This window comes from Trachypithecus francoisi, unplaced genomic scaffold, assembly GCF_009764315.1.
Source record: "Trachypithecus francoisi isolate TF-2019V2 unplaced genomic scaffold, Tfra_2.0 Lachesis_group5, whole genome shotgun sequence".
In the NCBI taxonomy this organism is placed as follows: Eukaryota; Metazoa; Chordata; class Mammalia; order Primates; family Cercopithecidae; genus Trachypithecus; species Trachypithecus francoisi.
This window is the reverse complement of record NW_022681470.1, coordinates 147,028,354-147,049,652: the sequence shown is the minus strand read 5'-3', so window position 1 is coordinate 147,049,652 and position 21,299 is coordinate 147,028,354. Positions and strand designations below refer to the sequence as shown.

Sequence of the window (21,299 nt, the reverse complement as noted above, 5' to 3'; positions counted from 1 at the left end):
CCATCCACAGCCCGCTCCCCTGGAAGTCACCGACCCACCGTGCTTAGATGTCAGTTGCTGGATGCCCCAGGCAGACCCCCGCGGTGCTTCGCAAGCTGGGCCGCCTCCCCTAGCATGTCCCCTGCTCTGTGGACACCCGGGGACGTGGAGGCAGCAGCACCGAGTCTCAGTCCGGGCCCCGTTGCCCAGGGAGCTGGGTGTCCTCAGAGCCTTCCCAAAATGCCCACACCGAGGGCACCCGATTGCCCCAAACAGTCCAGGACAGAGCAGGAGCTTTGATCACAGGGGCCCAGCCCCACGCCAGGAGCAGGGAGGGGCCACAGAGCTGCTGTGTCTCTCGGCTCCTCTGCGCCATGCTCCCCACTCGGGGCTCCAGCAGCGGGCTCAGAGGACAGTGTGGCATTGGCATCCCCTGCCCGTCCAGGCTGTCACTCTCCTTGGCCCCTCGCTGCTTCCCAATGGATAAAAAAGGGGAAAATAAAGAATTGTTAAAACAAACAAACAAACAAACAAAATATATATATATAGGAACCTGTGTGTTTTGTGATCTTTGCAACGTTTCTCTGTAAACCCGTTCTTTGGGTTTTTGACAAAACCTGAACGCAAAAGGGGTCTCCTCCCTGGTCACCTATCCAGCCCCCGTGGGCCGTCCCCAGATGTCCCTGGCTCCTCGTCCCCACAGTCCTGTCCCTGCCCGTGCTGCCTCCGACACACACGCCCCAGGCTTTGTGCCCATGGCTCCCTTCTGGTCCTTCACGAAGTATTTCTCCAACCAAGAAGCTGCTGGGGGCCGGGCGCGGTGGCTCAAGCCTGTAATCCCAGCACTTTGGGAGGCCGAGACGGGCGAATCACGAGGTCAGGAGATCAAGACCATCTGGCTAACATGGTGAAACCCCGTCTCTACTAAAAAATACAAAAAACTAGCCGGCGAGGTGGCGGGCGCCTGTAGTCCAGCTACTCGGGAGGCTGAGGCAGGAGAATGGCGGGAACCCGGGGGCGGAGCTTGCAGAGAGCTGAGATCCGGCCACTGCACTCCAGCCCGGGCGACAGAGCGAGACTTGTCTCAAAAAAAAAAAAAAAAAAAAAAAAGAAGCTGCTGGGATCTCTGTGGTTGGTGGCCCCGAGCGGCCCCACTCCTCTCGAGGATGATACCAGTGTAGCCGCTGTAAGCAGGCTCCGTGCTGCGTGGTAGGCAGGCTCTATCGTCCCCATCCTCCTCCCCACGGGACTTGTGTTACTGTCCCCATGTCCCAAACGGGGTGTCTCAGGAGCAGAGCCAGCGTCCTCCCTCCTCTCCCCAATCAGCAACACCGGCTGAAGGCCACAGCCTTGAAAGGGACAACCCACGTGGGGCCTCACTCTCCAGGGCTGTCCCTACTTCAAGGGACAAAATGGTTTGTGAAATTCAGTTCGATTCTGAGACTGATGGCCAGCTTGCAGAAGGCAGGAGGTCTGGGTTCAAGTCTCAAGGTAGACGGGGCCCGGGGGTGAGTTCCAGCGTGGGCTGGGGGCCAGGGAGCTGCCCACGTGGCTCCCTGGGGAGCTGAGGTCCCCTTGGCCATGCACTGAGCTTTTGGGCTTTTCCAGGCTGCACCAGGCCAGTGCGATGCTCTGCTTTTCAGACCCCAAACTACCCTTGGGTATTCTCTCTTGCCCCATCCTCAGCCCAGGAGGCCAGGAAGACGGAGCTCTGTCCCCGAGGCCATCCTGTGCTCCTGGCGACCTCTCATCGATGGTTTATGGATGGGCTAGTGACCTATTTTGGAGCACCTACATCAGTGCAGCCCTCCAGTCTCACTTGGTTTGAACTATTAGAGAACTTTATTTTTCCCTGAAATTGGGAGGAGGGAATGCTGTCGGCACATGGAGGTGCTTGGAGTGGGGCCTGCCAACCCGAGGGCGCTAGGGCTGTGACGAAGGCTATCCCACTACGTCATCCAAGCACCTCCATCCCAGTTTACGTCGGGGTCCGGTCCTGCCCCTGAACTTGGCAGTTAGGTGAGCCAATAAATTCCTAGTTAGTCTTTATTTTTTTATTGGCTGGGCACAGTGGCTCACACCTGTAATCCCAGCACTTTGGGACGCCGAGGCAGGCAGATCACTTGAGGCCAGGAGTTCAAGACCAGCCTGGCCAACATGACAAAACCCCGTCTCTACCAAAAGTACAAAAATGTAGTCAGACGTGGCGGCCCATGCCTTAGTCAGTGTGAGAACTGACTAACGCAGTTACTGAGACTGTATTATAAACCTTCATAGTGTTAGAAATAAATTTTCGGTGCCACAAAAGAAACAGCCCTCGAACATTAATTTTCTCAGCACAGCAATTTTACTTTTTTTTTTTTTTTTGAGATGGAGTCTCGCTCTGTCGCCCAGGCTGGAGTGCAGTGGCGCCATCTCGGCTCACTGCAAGCTCCGCCTCCCGGGTTCACGCCATTCTCCTGCCTCAGCCTCCTGAGTAGCTGGGACTACAGGCGCCCACCACCGCACCCGGCTAATTTTTTGTATTTTTAGTAGAGACGGGGTTTCACCATGGTCTCGATCTCCTGACCTTGTGATCCGCCCGTCTCGGCCTCCCAAAGTGCTGGGATTACAGGCGTGAGCCACCGCGCCCGGCCGGCAATTTTACTTCTATAGAAGGGTGCGTCTCGCAGATGGAGCGTGCTGAGAGCACATCTGAACAAGGGAGGGGAAGGGGTTCTTATCCCTGACGCAGGTACCCCTACTGCTGTGTCGTTCTCCTATTGGCTAGGGTTGGACCGCACAGTCTAAGCTAATTCCGACTGGCTATTTTAAAGAGAGCAGGGTATGAGCCGGAGTGGAGGGGGGAGTAGTTTGGCAGGAAGGACAGCTAGAGAACAGGTGATTCAGGATGATTAAGAACAAAGCAGGTGACCAACGATAACTAAGGTCAGAGCAGGTGATACGGGCTAGGAGGGAGTTGTTTACTGAAACTAGGGGCAAGGAGACGAAAAGAACAAGGAAGTTAAAGTTTAAAATGCAGAACGAAGAACAGGGGAGCTGAACCTACGGAAACATTGGTTCTTTGGAGAGGAGCTCAGAACTGATTGTACTTAACAATTTACAGGCTAAAACCTTTGAAGAGGAATTTGTTATACCCTACAACACTATATTAATTATAGTAGTTTTACTATTTTAATTTCTGATAACAATTAGTAGAATATTAAATAAACAATAATTTAATTTGGCTGGGCACGGTGGCTCACGCCTGTAATCCCAGAACTTTGGGAGGCCGAGGCGGGTAGATAACTGGAAGGCAGGAGTTCGAGACCAGCCTGGCCAACATGGTGAAACCGCGTCGCTACCAAAAATATAAAAAATCAGGGTGTGGTTGCACACGCCTGTAATCCCAGCTACTTGGGAGGCTGAGGCAGGAGAATCGATTGAACCCGGGAGGCAGAGGTTGCAGTGACCTGAGATCACGCCATTGCACTCCAGCCTGGACGACAAGAGTGAAACTCAGTCTCAAAAACAAACAACAATTACTTAAGCAATCATTTTAATATGTAATGCATTATACGTTTATATAACTTGCTTAATAAATAATAATAGTTATTAATATCCAATGGCAAGCCGCCGGGAAACGATGGAGCTTGGATTTGAGGATTGGGTCCGCGAACCCCAGAACGCCCGGGGACTCCACCGAGCCACACGAGGTGGATCCGACAGCCTCAGGGGCATCGCGGTCCTGAGGAGACGCCGCCCGCCCGGAGGCGGCGCTGTGACCCAGGTTGGAGCGCCGGGAGCCCAGAGCCGCGCTGCGAAGCTTGCTGGGACTTGTAGTTCGCAGGCTCGGGGTGCGCAGGCGCAGTGCCGAGTTTGCCTTTGAGCTCGTCGGGAGTTGGCGGCGGCGGCTGAGGCGAGTTCCAGAGGGGTGCCTGTTGGGGGCGTCCGCTCCGAGCGCCGAGGTGCCCAGCGGAGGAGGCGTCCCCGGGACACGCAGGGGAGGCCGTCCAGCCTGCACGGGGCGCTCCCGCCTCGGGGGCTCTGCGTGGCGCCTGAGCGCGCGCCCCAATGGTCACCTGCGCCCACCTGGGCCGGCGCGCGCGGCTCCCGGCAGCTCAGCTGTAAGTGCCGCCGCCTCCCGCGCCGCGACCTCCGTGCCGGGCCTGCCGGGGCTCTCGTGGGGCTGGGTCTGGCGGGGCCGGGTGGCCGGGGCATGACCCTGTCCCGTTAGGGTCCCCACGGGAGGGTCGGGGGCCGGCAGCTCGCCCAGGGCCCCAGCGCCCAGGATGGCACGGTCTGTCCTTGCCCTGTGAAGACGCCCCTGGATGAGAGACGCTTAAGCTCCTGGGGCCCAGCCTGCAAGGAGAGGGAGAAGACGCATTGACTGTACCCTAAAGGCAGAGAGCGGCTGCCACCCTCGCACTTCAGTGAGGCCACATCTGAGAGTCTCAGCGAGGGGCGGTCCTGCCCTCCAGGGGACACCGGGCGATGTCTGGGGACGTCTGTGGTCGTCACAACTGGCATGGAGTAGGTGGAGGCCAGGGATGCAGCTCAGCACCCTGCCCCAGCCCAGCGAATGACCCAGGCCCCAGTGTCCACAGTGCCCTGTGGGAGGGACCTCACTTATACGTTAGCATCGCGGTCGTGGTGATAAGATAGCAAGGGTCCTTTTTTTTTTTTTTTTGAGACAGAGGCTGGCGTGCAATGGCACGATCTCGGTCCACTGCAACCTCCGCCTCCGCCTCCCGGTTTAAGCGATTCTCCTGCTTCAGCCACCCGAGTAGCTGGGATTACAGGCACGCCACCATGCCCAGCTCAGTCTTTCATTTTAGTACAGACGGGGTTTCACCATGTTGGCCAGGCTGGTTTCGAACTCCCGACGTCAGGTGATCCCGCCTCTGCCTCCCAAAGTTCTGGGATTACAGGCGTGAGCCACAGTGCCCGCCTTCAAGGGTCCATTCTGTTTATACCCACCACCCCTGTTGAGGAACGAGGAGGCAGCTGACCTTTCTGCTGGTCTAGCAACCCCAACCTCCCTGAACTCTCCCCTACCCAAACACGTTGGTTTCTTTTTCTTCTTTATCTTTTTCTTGAGACAGAGTCTCACCCTATCGCCCAGGCTGGAGTACAGTTGTATGATCTCGGCTCACTGCACCCTCTGCGGTTCAGCCTCAGCCTCCCAAGTAGCTGGAATTACAGGCACACTCCACCATGCCCAGCTAATTTTTATGTTTTTAGTAGAGACAGAGTTTCTCCATGTTGGCCAGGCTGGTGTCGAACTCCTGACCTCAGGTGATCCACCCACCTCGGCCTCCCAAAGTGCTGGGATTACAGGCGTGAGCCACTGTGCCGGGCTGTGTGGATTTCATTTTTGTTTGCAAGGCAGCCTCATGAGGCCTTTCTTTTGGAGCAAGGATGAGTTTTGGGAGTTGGACATTGGAAGGGATGTTCCTGACCTAGGCACATAGGTGTAGGTCAGTGAGGGCGTTGACAGGGTCATTAACATCAACCATGAGAGAGGAGGGTCCTGTGAGCCACTTGAGGGTGGAAGAGGGAAGACGCAGGAGCTGAGGCGTGGGAGGTCCTGTCCTCATTGCCATGAGCTGTAATGTAAAGTTTCAAGAGTGGGCTGGGTGCGGCGGCTCACACCTGTAATCCCAACAATTTGGAGATCAAGGCGGGCAGATTACAGCCCAGGAGTTAGAGACCAGCCTGGCCAACATGGTGAAACCCCGTCTCTACTAAAAATACAGAAATTAGCCAGGCGTGGTGGCGGGTGCCTGTAATCCCAGCTACTCGGGAGGCTGAGGCACGAGAATCGTTGGCACCCGGGAGGTGAAAGTTGCAGTGAGCCAATATCGCGCCATTGCACTCCAGCCTGGGTGACAAGAGCGAAACTCTGTGTCAAAAAAATAAAAATAAAAAAGTCCCAAGAGCCAAGGGAGCCGTGCGCCATGTTGGGGGCAGAGGGAAGCCTGGCAGGGTGTAAATCCTCGACGACACCTGCAAAGAATCCCCTGCGTGAAGCCCCTCAAAGCAAGGAGACTGTGTCTGTGTTTGCCTTTGGTTTTTTTGTTTGTTTTTTGAGATGGAGTCTCGCTCTGTCGCCCAGGCTGGTGTGCAGTGGTGTGATCTCGGCTCACTGCAAGCTCCGCCTCCCGGGTTTACGCCATTCTCCTGCCTCAGCCTCCCGAGTAGCTGGGACTACAGGCGCCCGCCACCTCGCCCGGCTAATTTTTTGTATTTTTAGTAGAGACGGGGTTTCACTGTGTTAGCCAGGATGGTCTCGATCTCCTGACCTTGTGATCCGCCCACCTTAGCCTCCCAAAGTGCTGGGATTATAGGTATGAGCCACCACGCCCAGTGCCTTTGGTTCTTATATGAGCTTCCTGGAGCTGCTGTGACAATGCACCACAAACTGGGGAGCAGGGGGAGGCTTGAAATTTATTCTCTCACAAGTCTGGAGGCCAGGAGCCCGACATGAAGATGCAGAGGGGCCGTGGTGCTTCTGAAGGCTCTGGCGGGAGGATCTCTGTCTCTTCCAGCTTCTGGGGATGTCCTGCTGTAGTTGGTGTCCCTTGGCTTGAGGCCATATCACTCCAGGTTCTGCCTGCATCATCACATGGCCTTCTTCCCTGTCTCTTTTTTTTTTTTTTCTGAGACAGAATCTCAGTCTGTAACGAGGCTGGAGTGCAGTGGTGTGATCTCAGCTCACCGTAACCTCCACCCCACCAGGTTCAAGCAGTTCTGCCTAAGCTCCCAAGTAGCTGGGATTACAGACGCCTGCCACCTCACTCAGCTAATGTTTGTATTTTTAGTAGAGACGGGGTTCACCACGTTGGCCAGGCTGGTCTCGAACTCCTGACCTCGTGATCTGCCCGCCTCGGTGTTTCAAAATGCTGGGATTACAGGTGAGAGCCACCACGTCCAGGCATCTCTTTCTCTTATAAGGACACTAGTCATGCCCCCAGTAGCTGGAAGAGGCAGGAAGGATTTTTCTTGAGAGCTTTTGTTTCTTTTTTTTCCTTATCTTTTCTTTTTGAGACAGAGTCTTGCTCTATTGCCCAGGCTGGAGTGCAGTGGCACAGTCTTGGCTCACTGAACCTCTGTCTCCCAGGTTCAAATAATTCTCATGCCTCAGCCTTCTGAGTAGCTGGGATTACAGGGATGCACCACCACACCTGGCTATTTTTTTCTGTATTTTTAGTAGATGAGGTTTCACCATGTTGGCCAGGCTAGTCTTGAACTCCTGGGCTCAAGTGATCCTCCTGCCTCAGCCTCCCAAAGTGCTGGGATTACAGGTATGAGCCACCACAACTGAGCTTTTCCCTAGCACGTTCAGAGGGAGCACAGCCCTGCCCACACCTTGATCTCAGACTTGCGGCTTCCAGAACTGGTAAAGGATATATTCCTGTTATTTCAAGCCCCCCGGGTTACTGGCGCCTTGTGAAAACAGTCTCAGGAAACACATATGGAGTGAGTGCTTCACCTCCTCATGGAGACTGAGTGTTTCGTAAACTTGTTTGCTTCCAAGGGCCTCAGGACCTTCATCCATACAATGGGGCCTTTAAGACTCCTGGCCATGATGGGTGTGGCATCTCACACCTTTAATCCCAGAATTTAGGGAGGCCGAGGAAGGTGGATCCCTTGAGCCCAGGAGCTGTAGACCTGGGACAACATAGCAAGGCCCCGTCTCTACAGAAAATACAGAAAAGTAGCCGGGCATGGTGGTGCCGGTAGTTCCAGCCACGGGCTGAGGTAGGAGGATCGCTTGAGCCCAGGAGGGTGAGGCTGCCCTGAGATGAGCTATGATCGCACCACTGCACTTCAGCCTGGGCAACGGAAGGAGACTCTATCTCTTAAAAAACAAAACCCTGATGGCCGGGCGCGGTGGCTCAAGCCTGTAATCCCAGCACTTTGGGAGGCCGAGACGGGCGGATCACGAGGTCAGGAGATCGAGACCATCCTGGCGAACACGGTGAAACCCCGTCTCTACTAAAAAATACAAAAAACTAGCTGGGCGAGGTGGCGGGCGCCTGTAGTCCCAGCTACTCGGGAGGCTGAGGCAGGAGAATGGCGTAAACCCGGGAGGCGGAGCTTGCAGTGAGCCGAGATCCGGCCACTGCACTCCAGCCTGGGTGACAGAGCAAGACTCCGTCTCAAAAAAAAAAAACAAAACAAAAAAACCCTGGCCTCAGTCCTGGGTCCCGGCTTCAGTTTACCTCCCTCTGTGTATAGAGGCCCCTTCAAGCAAATAGAGGGTCTCCAGGCCAAGGGCTCTGGGATCTGGGGACTGGCCTGGGTCTGGTATTCACAGCACCTTTCTCCTCCCCACAGCTCTGACTGCCCAGGAACCTGCTTTTCCCAAGAGGAGAGAATGGCTGCTGGGTACCTGCCCGGCCGGTCCCAGGTGAGATGTCCTCATTCTCCCAGAAGGTGCCCAGTATTTCCGGAGGGAACAATCCTGCCAGAAACCCAGTCCTCAATAGAGAAGGAGACCCCTTGCTATGTGAACGTTCAGGAGAGTTCCCCAGGAGTGGTGTGTGGGATGAGGTACTTACTCATGCCGCTTCCAAGTGTGAAGAATGACCCTCAGTATTGGGACTGAGCACAGCCCCTCCCTAGGAGACAGTCTTACAGGATCTCTGGGGTGTCCGTTTTTCTGGCTAGAAACGTCTGTGGCCTTCGTGCCTTTGCCCAAGTTCTTGTCCTGCATCCAGGAAGAATGAGGTATGCAGACAAGTGAAGGGTGAGGGAGAGTTGTCTTTACGGTGAGAGCAGCTCAGAGGAGTGGGCAGCTGCTGCCTGTAGGCAGGTTGTCTGGCCGAGTGCTCAGCTCTCAGCTGGGAGGAGGCCCTGGAGAGGGTGGCTTCTCTCTGCAGGCAAGTCATGGACGTCTCTGCAGGTCTCCGAGGCTCTCAGCAGAGACAGTAGCTCCTCTCTGCCGACAGATCATCTCTGCAGCTTTCAGTGGAGAGGGTACTCCTCTCTGCAGCTGGTCGTCCCATCCCATCCTCTCATCTCTCTGCCTTCTTTGTCCTCTGGCCGTCCTCTGCCCTGCTGAGGCTGAGCCCAGGGTTTTTATGGACCTCAGAGGGAGGAAGTGTGTGCTGACTGGTCCATGGGCGGCCATGGGTGGGTGGAAAGAGGCACCATAAGTCCCCACTCTGGTCTGTAGAACTGGCAGCCTGGCCCCGAGTCTTCAGGCCCTCCCTGGCCTGAAGACGGGGCCTTACTGGCGACCCGTCCCCTTCCGCCCAGGAATTAATCTGCCTCCCGCTGCCATTCATGGCCCCGGGCTTGGCCCCAACCCCCACTCTAAGAGAGGCCAGGCAGTGGGAGCAGATAGCCCCTGAACCTGCAAGGACTGGGAGGTCCTTCCTGAGACACCTGAGGGTGCAGGCTGCACAGATGCCTGGGTCCGGCGCCTGGGAGGGCAGCCACGGCTGCACCGGGAAGTCCTGCTTCACCAACTTGGAAGAGGCAGGGGTCTCACTTGTCTCCAGCTCCTGCCTGCTTCCTGGAGTGGGAGGCCCAGGTCTGCAGCTGCGGGTCTGGCAGCTGCAGCTGCACCCAGGTGGTCAGATCCCACCTCTTCTCAGGTCCCCCAAGAGCACAGGAAGGCACAGGAGGGCGGGGCTCCCACCAGCTCCATGGAGTGTGCAACCCCAGGGGCACCTCCCTGCTGCTGCTGCTAACAAGATGGCATCATCCACTGCCATGAACAGGTGGGATCCAGCACCTTCCCCTGGAGAGCGGACAGTGCTGCCCAGGAAGGCATCCTCCTCTTTATTTGAAAGAATATTTTTGTAATTGCGATAAAACATATGAAATAACTGTGAACTTCACCATCTTAACCATTTTGAAGTGCACAGCTCAGTAGCATTAAACACATTCACGCGGTTTTACAACCATCACCACCATCCTCTCTAGAACTCTCTCCTCTTCCCAAACTAAAACTCTGTCCCCATGAGACACTCACTCCCCGTCCCCCTTCCCAGCCTCTGGCACCTGCCATCCTACTTTCTGTCTCTGTGAATCTGATGACTCTAGGGACCTCCTAGGAGTGGAACCACACAGGCTTTGTCCTTCTGTGTCTGGCTTCTCTCACTGAGCATAACGTGATTGCCGTTTTGTTTTGTTTTATTTTATTTTATTATTTTATTTATTTATTTTTTGAGACGGAGTCTCTCTCTGTCGCCCAGGCTGGAGTGCAGTGGCGCCATCTCTGCTCACTGCAAGCTCCGCCTCCCGGGTTCACACCATTCTCCTGCCTCAGCCTCCCAAGTAGCTGGGACTACAGGCGCCCGCCACCTCGCCCGGCTAGTCTTTTGTATTTTTAGTAGAGACGGAGTTTCACCATGTTAGCCAGGATGGTCTCGATCTCCTGACCTCGTGATCTGCCCGCCTCGGTCTCCCAAAGTGCTGGGACTACAGATGTGAGCCACCATGCCCGGCCTGCGGTTTTATTTTTTTGAACAGGGTCTTGCTCTGTTGCCCAGGTTAGAGTGCAGTGGTGCGATCTTGGCTCACTGCAACCTCCACCTCCCAAGCTCAAGCTGTTCTTGTGCCTCAGCCTCCCAAGTAGCTGGGATTACAGGCATGTGCCACCATACCCAGCCAATTTTTGTATTATTAGTAGAGATGGAGTTTCACCATGTTGGCCCAGGCTGGCCGTGAACTCCTGGATTCAGGTGATCCACCCACCTTGGCCTCCCAAAGTGCTGGGATTACAGATGTGAGCCACCACTACCCCCCTCTGCAGTTTTATTTATTTATTCATTTTTGAGATGGAGTTTCGCTCTGTTGCCCAAGCTGAAGTGAGATCCTGCCTCCTGGGTTCAAGTGATTCTCCTGCCTCAGCCTCTCAAGTAGCTGAGATTACGGTACTCACCACCATGCCCGGCTAATTTTTGTATTTTTAGTAGAGACAGGGTTTCACCATGTTGGCCAGGCTGGTCTTTTTTTTTGTTTTTGAGACAGAGTCTTGCTCTGTTGCCCAGGCTGGAGTGCAGTGGTGCGATCTCAGCTCACTGTAACCTCTGCCTCCCGGGTTTACGCCATTCTCCTGCCTCCGCCTCCCGAGTAGCTAGGATTATAGGCGCCTGCTGCCACCGTGCCCAGCTAATTTTTTGTATTTTTAGTAAAGACGGGGTTTCACCATGTTAGCCAGGATGGTCTCGATCTCCTGGCCTTGTGATCCACCCGCCTCGGCCTCCCTAAGTGTTGGGATTACAGGCATGAGCCACTGCACCCAGCCCAAGCTGGTCTTGAACTCCTGGCCTCAAAGGCCAAAGTGCTGGGATTACAGGCACATCCTGGAGTGGGATTTTTAAAAATTTTTTAAATTTTTTTTGTAGAAACTGGGAGTCACTATGTTGCCCAGTCTGGTGTCAAACTCCTGGGCTCAAGCAGTCTTCCCAGCTTGGCCTCCCAAAGTGCTGGGATTACCAGTGTGAGCAAAGTCGGAAGGGTTTTTTTTTTTCCCAGGATGCAACTGAAGAGGGAGAGGTGAAGGCATAAGATGGGTGTGGACTGAAGCGAGTCCGTACAGGGCCCTTAAGGCTGGGGTCAAACGATCGGGGTGCCTCCTCTATGCATATGGTTCACATGCTAGAAGTGGTTTTACATCCTTTCTTTTCTTTTCCTTTTTTTTTTTTTTTGATGGAGTTTCACTCTTGTTGCCCAGGCTGGAGTGCAGTGGTGCAATCTCAGCTCACTGCAACCTCCGCCTCCTGGGTTCAAGGATTCTCCTGCCTCAGCCTCCTGAGTAGCTGGGATTACAGGCACCCACCACCACTCTTGACTGATTTTGTATTTTTTTTTTTTTTTTTTTTGAGATGGAGTCTCGCTCTGTCACCCAGGCTGGAGTGCAGTGGCATGATCTCGGCTCACTGCAAGCTCTGCCTCCCGGGTTCATGCCATTCTCCTGCCTCAGCCTCCGAGTAGCTGGGACTACAGGCGCGCACCACCACGCCCGGCTAATTTTTTGTATTTTTAGTAGAGACAGGGTTTCACCGTGTTAGCCAGGATGGTCTCGATCTCCTGACCCCGTGATCTGCCCACCTCGGCCTCCCAAAGTGCTGGGATTATAGGCGTGAGCCACCGTGCCCGACCTGATTTTGTATTTTTAGTAGAGATGGGGTTTCTCTGTATTGGTCAGGCTGTTCTCGAACTCCTGACCTCAGGTGATCCACCTGCCTCAACCTCCCAAAGTGCTGGGATTACAGGTGCAAGCCATGGTATCCGACTGGTAACTTTTTTTTTTCTTTTGAGATGGAGTCTCGTTCTGTTACCCAGGCTGGAGTGCAGTGACACAATCTCGGCTGACTGCAACCTCTGCCTACCGGTTCAAGAGCTTCTCCTGCCTCAGCCTCTGAGTAGCTGGGATTACAGGTGCCCGCCACCACACCCAGCTAATTTTTGTATTTTTAGTAGAGACAGGGTTTCACCATGTTGGTCAGGCTAGTCTCGAACTCCTGATCTCATGATCTGCCTGCCTCAGCCTCCCAAAGTGCTAGGATTACAGGCATGAGTCACAGTGCCCAGCCAACTTTTACATCTTACAGCAGATACCAGCTTGGGTGCCGTTTTATACCATGGATTACCTGGATAGCCATTCAGGCCCTAGACACTCAGACCCTTCATGTGCTGAAACAACAAAGCTTTCGCCAGATTTCAGTGGGTCAGGGTTGTTGTAGCAGAGTCCTCTTCTTACATTGTCCGTGCCTTGTAACGTGTAACTATGAGTCACGGAAGCAAAGAAAACTAATCTCTAATAATTGTGAGTTTTGAGGAAGGTCCCATTCCATCCTGCGTATCGTTGGGTATTGTGTCTAGGTCTTCTGACTATAGCAATAGCAAATGCCGTGACTGCTATTAACTAGTTAGTCCTCACGACAACACGCTTTGGATAAAATGCTTCTTTCCATTGAACGGATGAGGAGGCTGTGTCCCGGATAGGTCAGATACATACCTGCAGTCCCGTAACCCACAGGTGGCGTGACCCTGACATCCATGCGTTTTCAGAACCAGTAGGGGGAGATTCTCACGTGGGAATGTCAGACTCAGAGATCCAGAGGTTAGAATCACCAGTTCAGTAAGAAATGGGCAAAGTGTTTCATCCAGACCTGTGTCCTGGTCATCACTGCTGTGTTGATGGTGGGCCTAAGGTCTGTATATCCCTCTGACTCGAAGCCAAGGACAAGCACCCACAAGGCAGCTAGTAGATACTGACTCTGGACTTTGCACCTTGACCTTTCTCAACTTCCCCGGTGCCACCAACCTCACCCCTCCTCCCATGAACGTGGGTGGCGGTGGACCCATCTTGAGCAGAACCGCTGTGATATTCCAGGAATTAGTAACCTTTGAGGATGTGTCCGTGGACTTCTCCCAGGAGGAATGGGAGTTGCTGGAGCCTGCTCAGAAGAACCTGTACAGAGAGGTGATGCTGGAGAACTATAGCAACGTGGTCTCCCTGGGTAAGGCAAGCATCATTAATTCCTGTGTTCATTGATTCACATGTATCTGGTGTATTAGTCTGTTCTCACACTGCTAATAAAGACATACCCAAGACTGGGTAATTTGTAAAGGAAAGGGGGTTTAATGGACTCAGTTCCACATGGCCGGGGAGGGCTCACAATCATGGTGGAAGGCGAATGAGGAGCAAAGTCACGTCTGACATGGCAGTAGGCAAGAGAGCTTGTGCAGGGAAACTCCCATTTGTAAAACCGTTAGATCTTGTGAGACGTATTCACTACCACGAGAACAGTATGGGGAAAGCCACCCCTGCCATGATTCAGTTATCTCCCCCTGGCTCCGCCCCTGACGTGGGGATTCTTACAATTCAAGGTAAGATTTGGATGGCGACACAGCCAAACCATCTCATCTAGTGTCTACTGTGTGTCGGGCACCATGCTGGGAATGGGGGATTCATGGGTAAATAAGACAGACGTGGGTCCTGGTTTTGTGGCTTTCGTGGTCTGGTTTCTCTGAGAACAGATGACCTTCCTTGTTCAGTACATGATAGCTGGAGCTGCAGTGGAATTGCATGTCTCAGCTCAGGCCGAGATAACTTCTCTGATTCCCCTTGGGAACAAAGTCAGAGTGTCTTAGTCCGTTTCACACTGCTGTAAAGAATACCACACCCTCGGCTGGGCGTGGTGGCTCACGCCTGTCATCCCAGCACTTAGAGATCACAAGGGTGGATCACTTGAGGTCAGGAGTTCAAGACCAGCCTGGCCAACGTGGTGAAACCCTGTCTCTATTAAAAATAGAAAAAAAATCAGCCGGGCATGGTGTTGGGCACCAGTAACCCTGGCGACTCAGGAAGCTGAGGCAGGAGACTTGCTTGAACATGGGAGGCAGAGGTTGCAGTGAGCCGAGATGGCACAACCGCATTCCAGCCTGGGTGACAGAGCGAGACTCCGTCTCAAAAAAAAAAAAAAAAAGAAAAGGAAAAGAGGTTTAATGGAGTCACAGTTCCCCATGGCTTGGGAGGCCTCAGGAAACTTACAGTCGTGGCAGAAGGGGAAGCAGGCACCTTCTTGAAAAAGCAGCAAGAGAGAGAAGAGAGCAGGGGAAACCTTATAAAACCATCCGATCTCATGAGAATTCACTATCACGAGAACAGCATGGCGGAATCGACCCCATGATCTCATCACCTCCCGTCAGGTACCTCCCTTGACATGTGGGGATTACAATTTGAGATGAGATTTGGGTTGGGAGACAGCCCAGCCATATCACAGAGCATTTGTACTCTTAATTTTTAAAAAAATGTTTTTACTATAATAAAAAATACAGACTGGGCGTAGTGGTTCACGTCTGTAATCCCAGCACTTTGGGAGGCTGAGGTGGTTCGATCACTTGAGGCCAGGAGTTTGAGACCAGCCTGACAAACATGGCAAAACCTCATCTCTACTAAAAACACAAAAATTAGCCGGGCATGGTGGCGGGCGCCTGTAATCCCAGCTACTTGGGAGGCTGAGGCATGAGAATCACTTGAACCCAAGAGGCAGAGGTTGCAGTGAGCCAAGATTGTACCACTGGACTCTAGCCTGGGCAACAGAGCGAGACTCTGTCTCAAAAAACATATATACAGCGGTGGCTCACACCTGTAATCCCAGCACTCTGGGAGGCCAAGGCAGGTGGATAACCTGAGAGACCAGCTTGACCAACATGGAGAAACCCTGTCTCTATTAAAAATACAAAATTCGGCCGGGCGCGGTGGCTCAAGCCTGTAATCCCAGCACTTTGGGAGGCCGAGACGGGTGGATCACGAGGTCAGGAGATCGAGACCATCCTGGCCTACACGGTGAAACCCCGTCTCTACTAAAAAATACAAAAAACTAGCCGGGCGAGGTGGCGGGCGCCTGTAGTCCCAGCTACACAGGAGGCTGAGGCAGGAGAATGGCGTAAACCCGGGAGGTGGAGCTTGCAGTGAGCCGAGATCGCGCCACTGCACTCCAGCCTGGGCGACAGAGCGAGACTCCGGCTCAAAAAAAAAAAAAAATAATTAGCCGGGCGTGATGGCGCATGCCTGTAATCCCAGCTACTCAGGAGGCTGAGGCAAGAGAATCGCTTGAACCCAGGAGGTGGAGGTTACGGTGAGCTGAGATCATGCCATTGCACTCCAGCCTGGGCAACAAGAGGAAAACTCCCTATCAAAAAAAAAAAAAAAAAAAAAAATTATATATACATATATATATGTACAGACATATCTATTTATATATTTCTATATAAACATAAAGTGTGCCTTTTTCACCCTTTTCAAGTATGCAGTTCAGTGGCATTAAATGCATTCAGCATGTACTACAGCCAATACAACTGTCCATTTCCAGAACTTTTTTATCCTCAACGAAAACTCTATACGCATTAAATTCTCCCTCCCCAGCCCCTCCTTCAGTCCCTGGTAACCATGAGTCGCTCTCCAGCTCTGTGGATTTGCCTACCTTGGACATTTCCTATAAACGGAATCAGATAATATGTGGTCTTTTGTTGTCTGGCTGAGTTCACTGGGTGTGATGTTTTCAGGGTTCATTTACGTTGTAGCCTGTGTCAGTGCTTTATTCATAGATGAAGAAGATGATTCCATTGTGTGTATTCAACATGCTGTGTCCATCCATTCACCAGTTGATGGACCTCGGGTTTCCACCTTTCTACTGTTGTGAATCCTGTTGCTGTGAGCATTGGCCAACACGTATCTGTGTCAGTCACTGTTTTCAGCGCTTCGGGTCGATGCTCGGAGCAGAATTGCTGGATCATGCGGTAATTCTATGTTTAGAATTTAACTTTTTGAGGAACTGCCATACTGGCTTTTGTTTAGTTTTGTTTTGAGACAGAATCTCGCTTTGTCACCCAGGCTGGAGTGCAGTGGCACTTTCTCAGCTCACTGCAGCCTCTGCAGTTCAAGTGATTCTCATGCCTCAGCTTCTCAAGTATAGCTGGAATTACAGGTGTGCACCATCATACCTATTTTTGTATTTGTTTTTTTTTTTTTTTTTTTTTTTTTATGAGACAGAATTTCGCTCTTGTTGCCTAGGCTGGAGTGCAGTGGTGCAATCTCAGCTCACCACAACCTCTGCCTCCCAGGTTCAGGCGATTCTCCTGCCTCAGCCTCCCCAGTAGCTGAGATTACAGGCATGCACCACCACACCCAGATACTGTTTTTGTATTTTTAATAGAGATGGATTTTTGTCATATTGGCCAGGCTGGTGTTGAACTCATGACCTCAAGTGATCCACCTACCTCCACTTCCCAAAGTGCTGGGATTACAGACGAGCCACTGTGCCCAGCCCCATACTGTTTTTTGTATCAGCATGTACATTTTCCATTCCTACCAGCAGTGTAAACTGTTCTAATTTCTCCACATCCTTGGCAGTACTTATTTTTTTTTTTATTATGATGGCCTTCCTAGTATGTGTGAAGTGGTATCTCATTGCGGTTTTGGTATGCATTTCCCTAATGACCAGTGACATTGAGCATCCATTCATGTGTTTATTGACCATTTGTATATCGATTTTGGAGGGAAATGTAAGATTTTTTTTTTTTTTTTTGAGACAGGGTCTCACTCTTGTCGCCCAGCCTGGGGTGCAGTGGTATAATCATAGCTCACTACAGCCTTGACCTCCACAGGCTCAAGTGATCCTCCCACCTCAGCCTCCCAGGTAGCTGGTACTATAGACTCAGACCACCACACTTGGCTAGTTTTTTGGGTATTTTTTCTTTCTTTCTTTTTGGTAGGTACAGGGTCTCACCATGTTGCCCAGGCTGGTCTCAAACTCCCGAGCTCAAGTGATCCACCTGCCTCTGGGCCTCCCAGAGTGTTGGGATTACAGATGTGAGCTACCACGCCCAACCAGATCTATAATATTTATTATTTATTTATTTATTTATTTAATTTTATTTTTTTGAGACTGAGTCTTGTTGCCCAGGCTGGAGTGCAATGCCACGATCTCAGCTCACTGCAGCCTCTGCCTCCCGGGTTCAAGCAGTCGTCCCACCTCAGCCTCTTGAGTAACTGGGGTTACAGGCCTGCACCACCATGCCCGGCTAATTTTTGTATTTTTAGTAGAGACGGGGTTTTGCCATGTCAGCCAGGCTGGTCTCAAACTCCTGACCTCGGGTGATCCACCTGCCTTGGCCTCCCAAAGTGCTGGGATGACAGGAGTGAGCCACCGTGCCCGGCCCAGATCTGCAATTTTTTAATTAGAAAATAAAATCTTTACCTTGTGCTACCTCTCAAGTATACTCTTGTCTCTTTCAGAGGCCTTGAAGAACCAATGTACTGATGCGGGGATTAAGAAGGGTTCACTTTCCCCAGCACGAACCCCACAAGTCACAAGTCTTTCCTCATGGACGGGGTATTTACTTCTTCAACCAGCGGCTTCTTCCCACTTGGAGCAAAGAGAAGCCCTGTGGATGGAGGAGAAAGGAGCTCCTCAAGCCTCCTGTTCAGGTGAGGATCAGGGAGATGGAAACCATTGGGATGGCAGTGGCATCATGGGAAATATTGGTCAGAAGTGTCTTCACAAGGCCCTGATTCTGTAAGGAGAATGCCAAGATCCCGTTCTCAGACACCTTGAGTTCACTTTCTGGCAGCTTTCTCCTTCTCTTTACTACTTTGTATGACCTCTCTCTGGGTACAGAGAAAAGAATATCCCATTTTCTTGTTTTATTTATTTATCTTAAGACAGGGTCTCACTCTGTGGCCCAGGTTGGAGTGCAGTGGCATGATCACATCTCACTGCATCCTCGCCTTCCTGGGCTCGAGTGATTCTCCTGCCTCAGCCTTCTGAGCAGCTGGGACTATAGGCACCTGCCATCGCTCCCAGCTATTTTGTTTTTCTCAGAGATGGAGTCTCACTGTGTTTCCCAAGCTGCTCTTGAATTCTTGGCCTCAAGCGATCCTGCTTTCTCAGCCTCCCAAAGTGTTGGGAGTACAGGCATCAGCCACAACTCCTGGCCCCATTTTCTTCTATTCCCCCCCCCCCGCCCATTTTCTTCTTGAAGCCATTCTGCCTATGTTTCTAGTTGTCTCTTCCCTCTTTGCTTTCTTGATAATTCTTTCTCTCTGCTAGATATATTCTCCCAGCTTTACAGAGTAATTTTTTTTTGGACACAGAGTCTCGCTCTTTCACTCTTGTCGCCCAGGCTGGAGTGCAGTGGTGCGATCTCAGCTCACCGCAACCTCCGCCTCCCGGGTTCAAGCTATTCTTCTGCCTCAGCCTCCTGAGTACAGGCATGCGCCACCACGCCTGGCTAATTTTTGTATTTTTGGTAGAGATGGGGTTTCACCGTGTTGGGCAGGCTCGTCTCAAACTCCTGACCTCAGGTGATCCACCCGCTTCGGCCTCCCAAAGCGCTGGGATGACAGGCGTGAGCCACCGCACCTCCAGAGTAGTTTCTTTCTGCATTGATATTTCTCTGCCTTTTCCCGTCGCTGTCAGTCTTCTGCTGCTGCATCTCATCCTTAGTGGCCTTCCTTGCCACCCATCTGTCTTTTTCCCATCCTTCCCCCATGTTCAAAGCTGATATTTGAACATCAATCCACACAGACCTTGTAGATGTTGGAAGGACTTTTGTCCCACTCGTTTTCAAGCTGTTTCTTCTTCTAAAAAAAGTGTTTCTGCCTCAATTGATTCCAGATTGCATGACTGTACTAAGAAACCAAGACTCAACGTACAAGAAGGTGGCTTTGCAGGAGGAGCCAGCCAGTGGTTTAAAGATGGTAAAGCTTATCAGAGAAGATGGGCGATGGAAGCAATTCGAGGAGAGGCATGAAGACCCCCAGGGACTTTTGAGCCAAAAGGCATCCCTCCACGTAGTGGCCGTTCCTCAGGAGAAGGCTACTGCATGGCACGGATTTGGAGAAAATGGTCATCTGAGCCTAGCCCTTGTTTTATCACAGGGAAGCTCTAGAGGGAATCACTTGTGTGGCAGTGAGCTCGATATTACAAGCTTGGCATCCGATTCCATCTTAAACCCCCATCAGATGGGATATGCCGAGCGGAGACCCTGTGAAAGGAATGAGTGCGGAAATGCCATCAGCCAGAACAGTCACTTGATTCAACACGGGGGGAAAATGTTTGTGTATTTGGAAAATGGGCAGTCGTTGAACCACGGTATGGCCCTGACCGTCCACAACAAAATCAACACGGCAGAGAAACCCTTTGCGTGCCAGCAGTGCGGGAAGGTGTTCAACCGGAGGCATTCTTTGAGCGAACATCGAAGAATTCACACGGGAGAGAAACCCTACGAGTGTCAGGAGTGTGGGCGAGCCTTCACGCACAGCTCCACCCTCACGCGCCATCTGAGAACTCATACTGGAGAGAAGCCCTACGCGTGCGGCGAGTGCGGGAAAGCCTTCAACAGGATCTCATCTTTGACTCAGCATCAGAGGATTCACACTGGGGAAAAGCCCTATAAATGTGAAGACTGTGGGAAATCCTTCTGCCAGAGTTCCTACCTGATCTTGCACAGGAGGACACACACCGGAGAGAAGCCGTACGAATGCAGTGAATGTGGAAAGGCCTTTAGTGACCGCTCCTCTCTCAACCAGCATGAGCGAACTCACACGGGCGAGAATCCCTATGAATGCAAGCAGTGCGGGAGAGCCTTCAGCCAGAGGTCTTCCCTTGTGAGGCACGAGAGAACTCACACTGGAGAGAAACCCTACAGGTGTCAGGAATGTGGGAAAGCCTTCAGCCAGAGTTCGTCCCTTGTCACCCATCAGAAAACTCACAGCAGCCAGAAAACCTACAAAATCATTGACTGTGGGAAAGCGTTCTACCAGAACAGACATCTTCTTGGATGTTAGCAATTGCATGCTGCTTTGTAAACTCCTTTTTAGTACTCTGACACATACATGTGGTTGTACTTTGCCCGGGTGGGATGGATAATTTGAAAAGCAGTGGGTTTATGTCACCTTCTCACCACCTTGGAAGAAAGCTCTGAGAATGGGCCTTTTTGTGCTTTGTTGTTGCGTTTTTGAGATGGGGTCTGCCACCCAGGCTGGAGTGCAGTGGCGTGATCATACCTCACTGTAGCTTCAACTTTCTGGGCTCAAGTAATCCTCCCACCCCAGCCTTCCAAGTAGCTAGGACTACAGACATGCAACACCATGCCCAGCAAATTTTTAAATTTATTATGGAATTGGAGTCCTGCTACATTACCAAGACTGGTCTTTAATTCCCGGGGTCAAGCACTCCTCCTGTCTTGGCCTCCCAAAGTGCTGGGATTAGAAGCATGAGCCACTGTACCCAGCCTGACGGGGCCTTTTAATAGGACGAGTTGCCATTGCAATATGCTAGTGAGCTCCAGACTTTCGGAAAAGATTGGTGGATGGGAGTGCTATCGTGGATGGGATCTTGCCAAGACCCATCACATGTTTAGTTGCTTAAACAAAAGGTATTCTGTTTCTTTTTTTTTTGAGACGGAGTTTCACTCTTGTTGCCCAGACTGGAGTGCAATGGCACAATCTCGGCTCACCACAGCCTCTGCCTGCCGGGTTGAAGCAATTCTCCTGCCTCAGCCTCCCAAGTAGCTGTGATTACAGGCATATGCCACCACGCCCAGCTAATTTTGTACTTTTAGTAGTGATGGGGTTTCTCCATGTTCACCAGGCTGGTCTTGAACTCCTGACCTCAGGTGATCTGCCCAGCTCGGCCTCCCAAAGTGCTGGGATTACAGGCGTGAGCCACCACGCCTGGCCAAGATAGTCTGTTTCTTAAGTACTTCTATGTCTTTCCTTTTTATTTCATTGTCCATTGATTTTATTTCAATATTCTTTTCTCGGTTTATTTGAGACGGGTTTTCACTCTGTTGCTGAGGCTGAA

General features: G+C 52.1%; 1 protein-coding gene across 2 annotated transcripts; it reads left to right on the top strand.

Moving 5' to 3' along the window:
* The first annotated feature begins 3,820 nt into the window (after positions 1–3,820).
* ZNF554 (zinc finger protein 554) lies at positions 3,821–20,885 on the top strand. 2 transcript variants are annotated; one of them, XM_033197311.1, is made up of 5 exons: positions 3,821–4,085; positions 8,302–8,374; positions 13,319–13,445; positions 17,729–17,920; positions 19,110–20,885. In XM_033197311.1, exons 1-5 carry the CDS (start codon positions 4,033–4,035, stop codon positions 20,279–20,281), a joined length of 1,617 nt encoding a protein of 538 aa, XP_033053202.1. In that variant the 5' UTR covers positions 3,821–4,032; the 3' UTR covers positions 20,282–20,885. The 2 variants fall into 2 exon arrangements, with proteins under 2 accessions (XP_033053202.1, XP_033053203.1); XM_033197312.1 differs by lacking the exon at positions 3,821–4,085 and adding an exon at positions 4,133–4,391.
* The last annotated feature ends 414 nt before the right edge of the window (positions 20,886–21,299 follow it).

Coding starts and splice junctions, on each gene's coding strand:
- ZNF554 (XM_033197311.1), top strand. CDS start 4,033: ATGGTCACCTGCGCCCACCTGGGCCGGCGCGCGCGGCTCCCGGCAGCT. Junction 8,375..13,318: donor ACCTGCCCGGCCGGTCCCAG/GTGAGATGTCCT, acceptor GTGATATTCCAG/GAATTAGTAACCTTTGAGGA. Junction 17,921..19,109: donor TCCTCAAGCCTCCTGTTCAG/GTGAGGATCAGG, acceptor AATTGATTCCAG/ATTGCATGACTGTACTAAGA.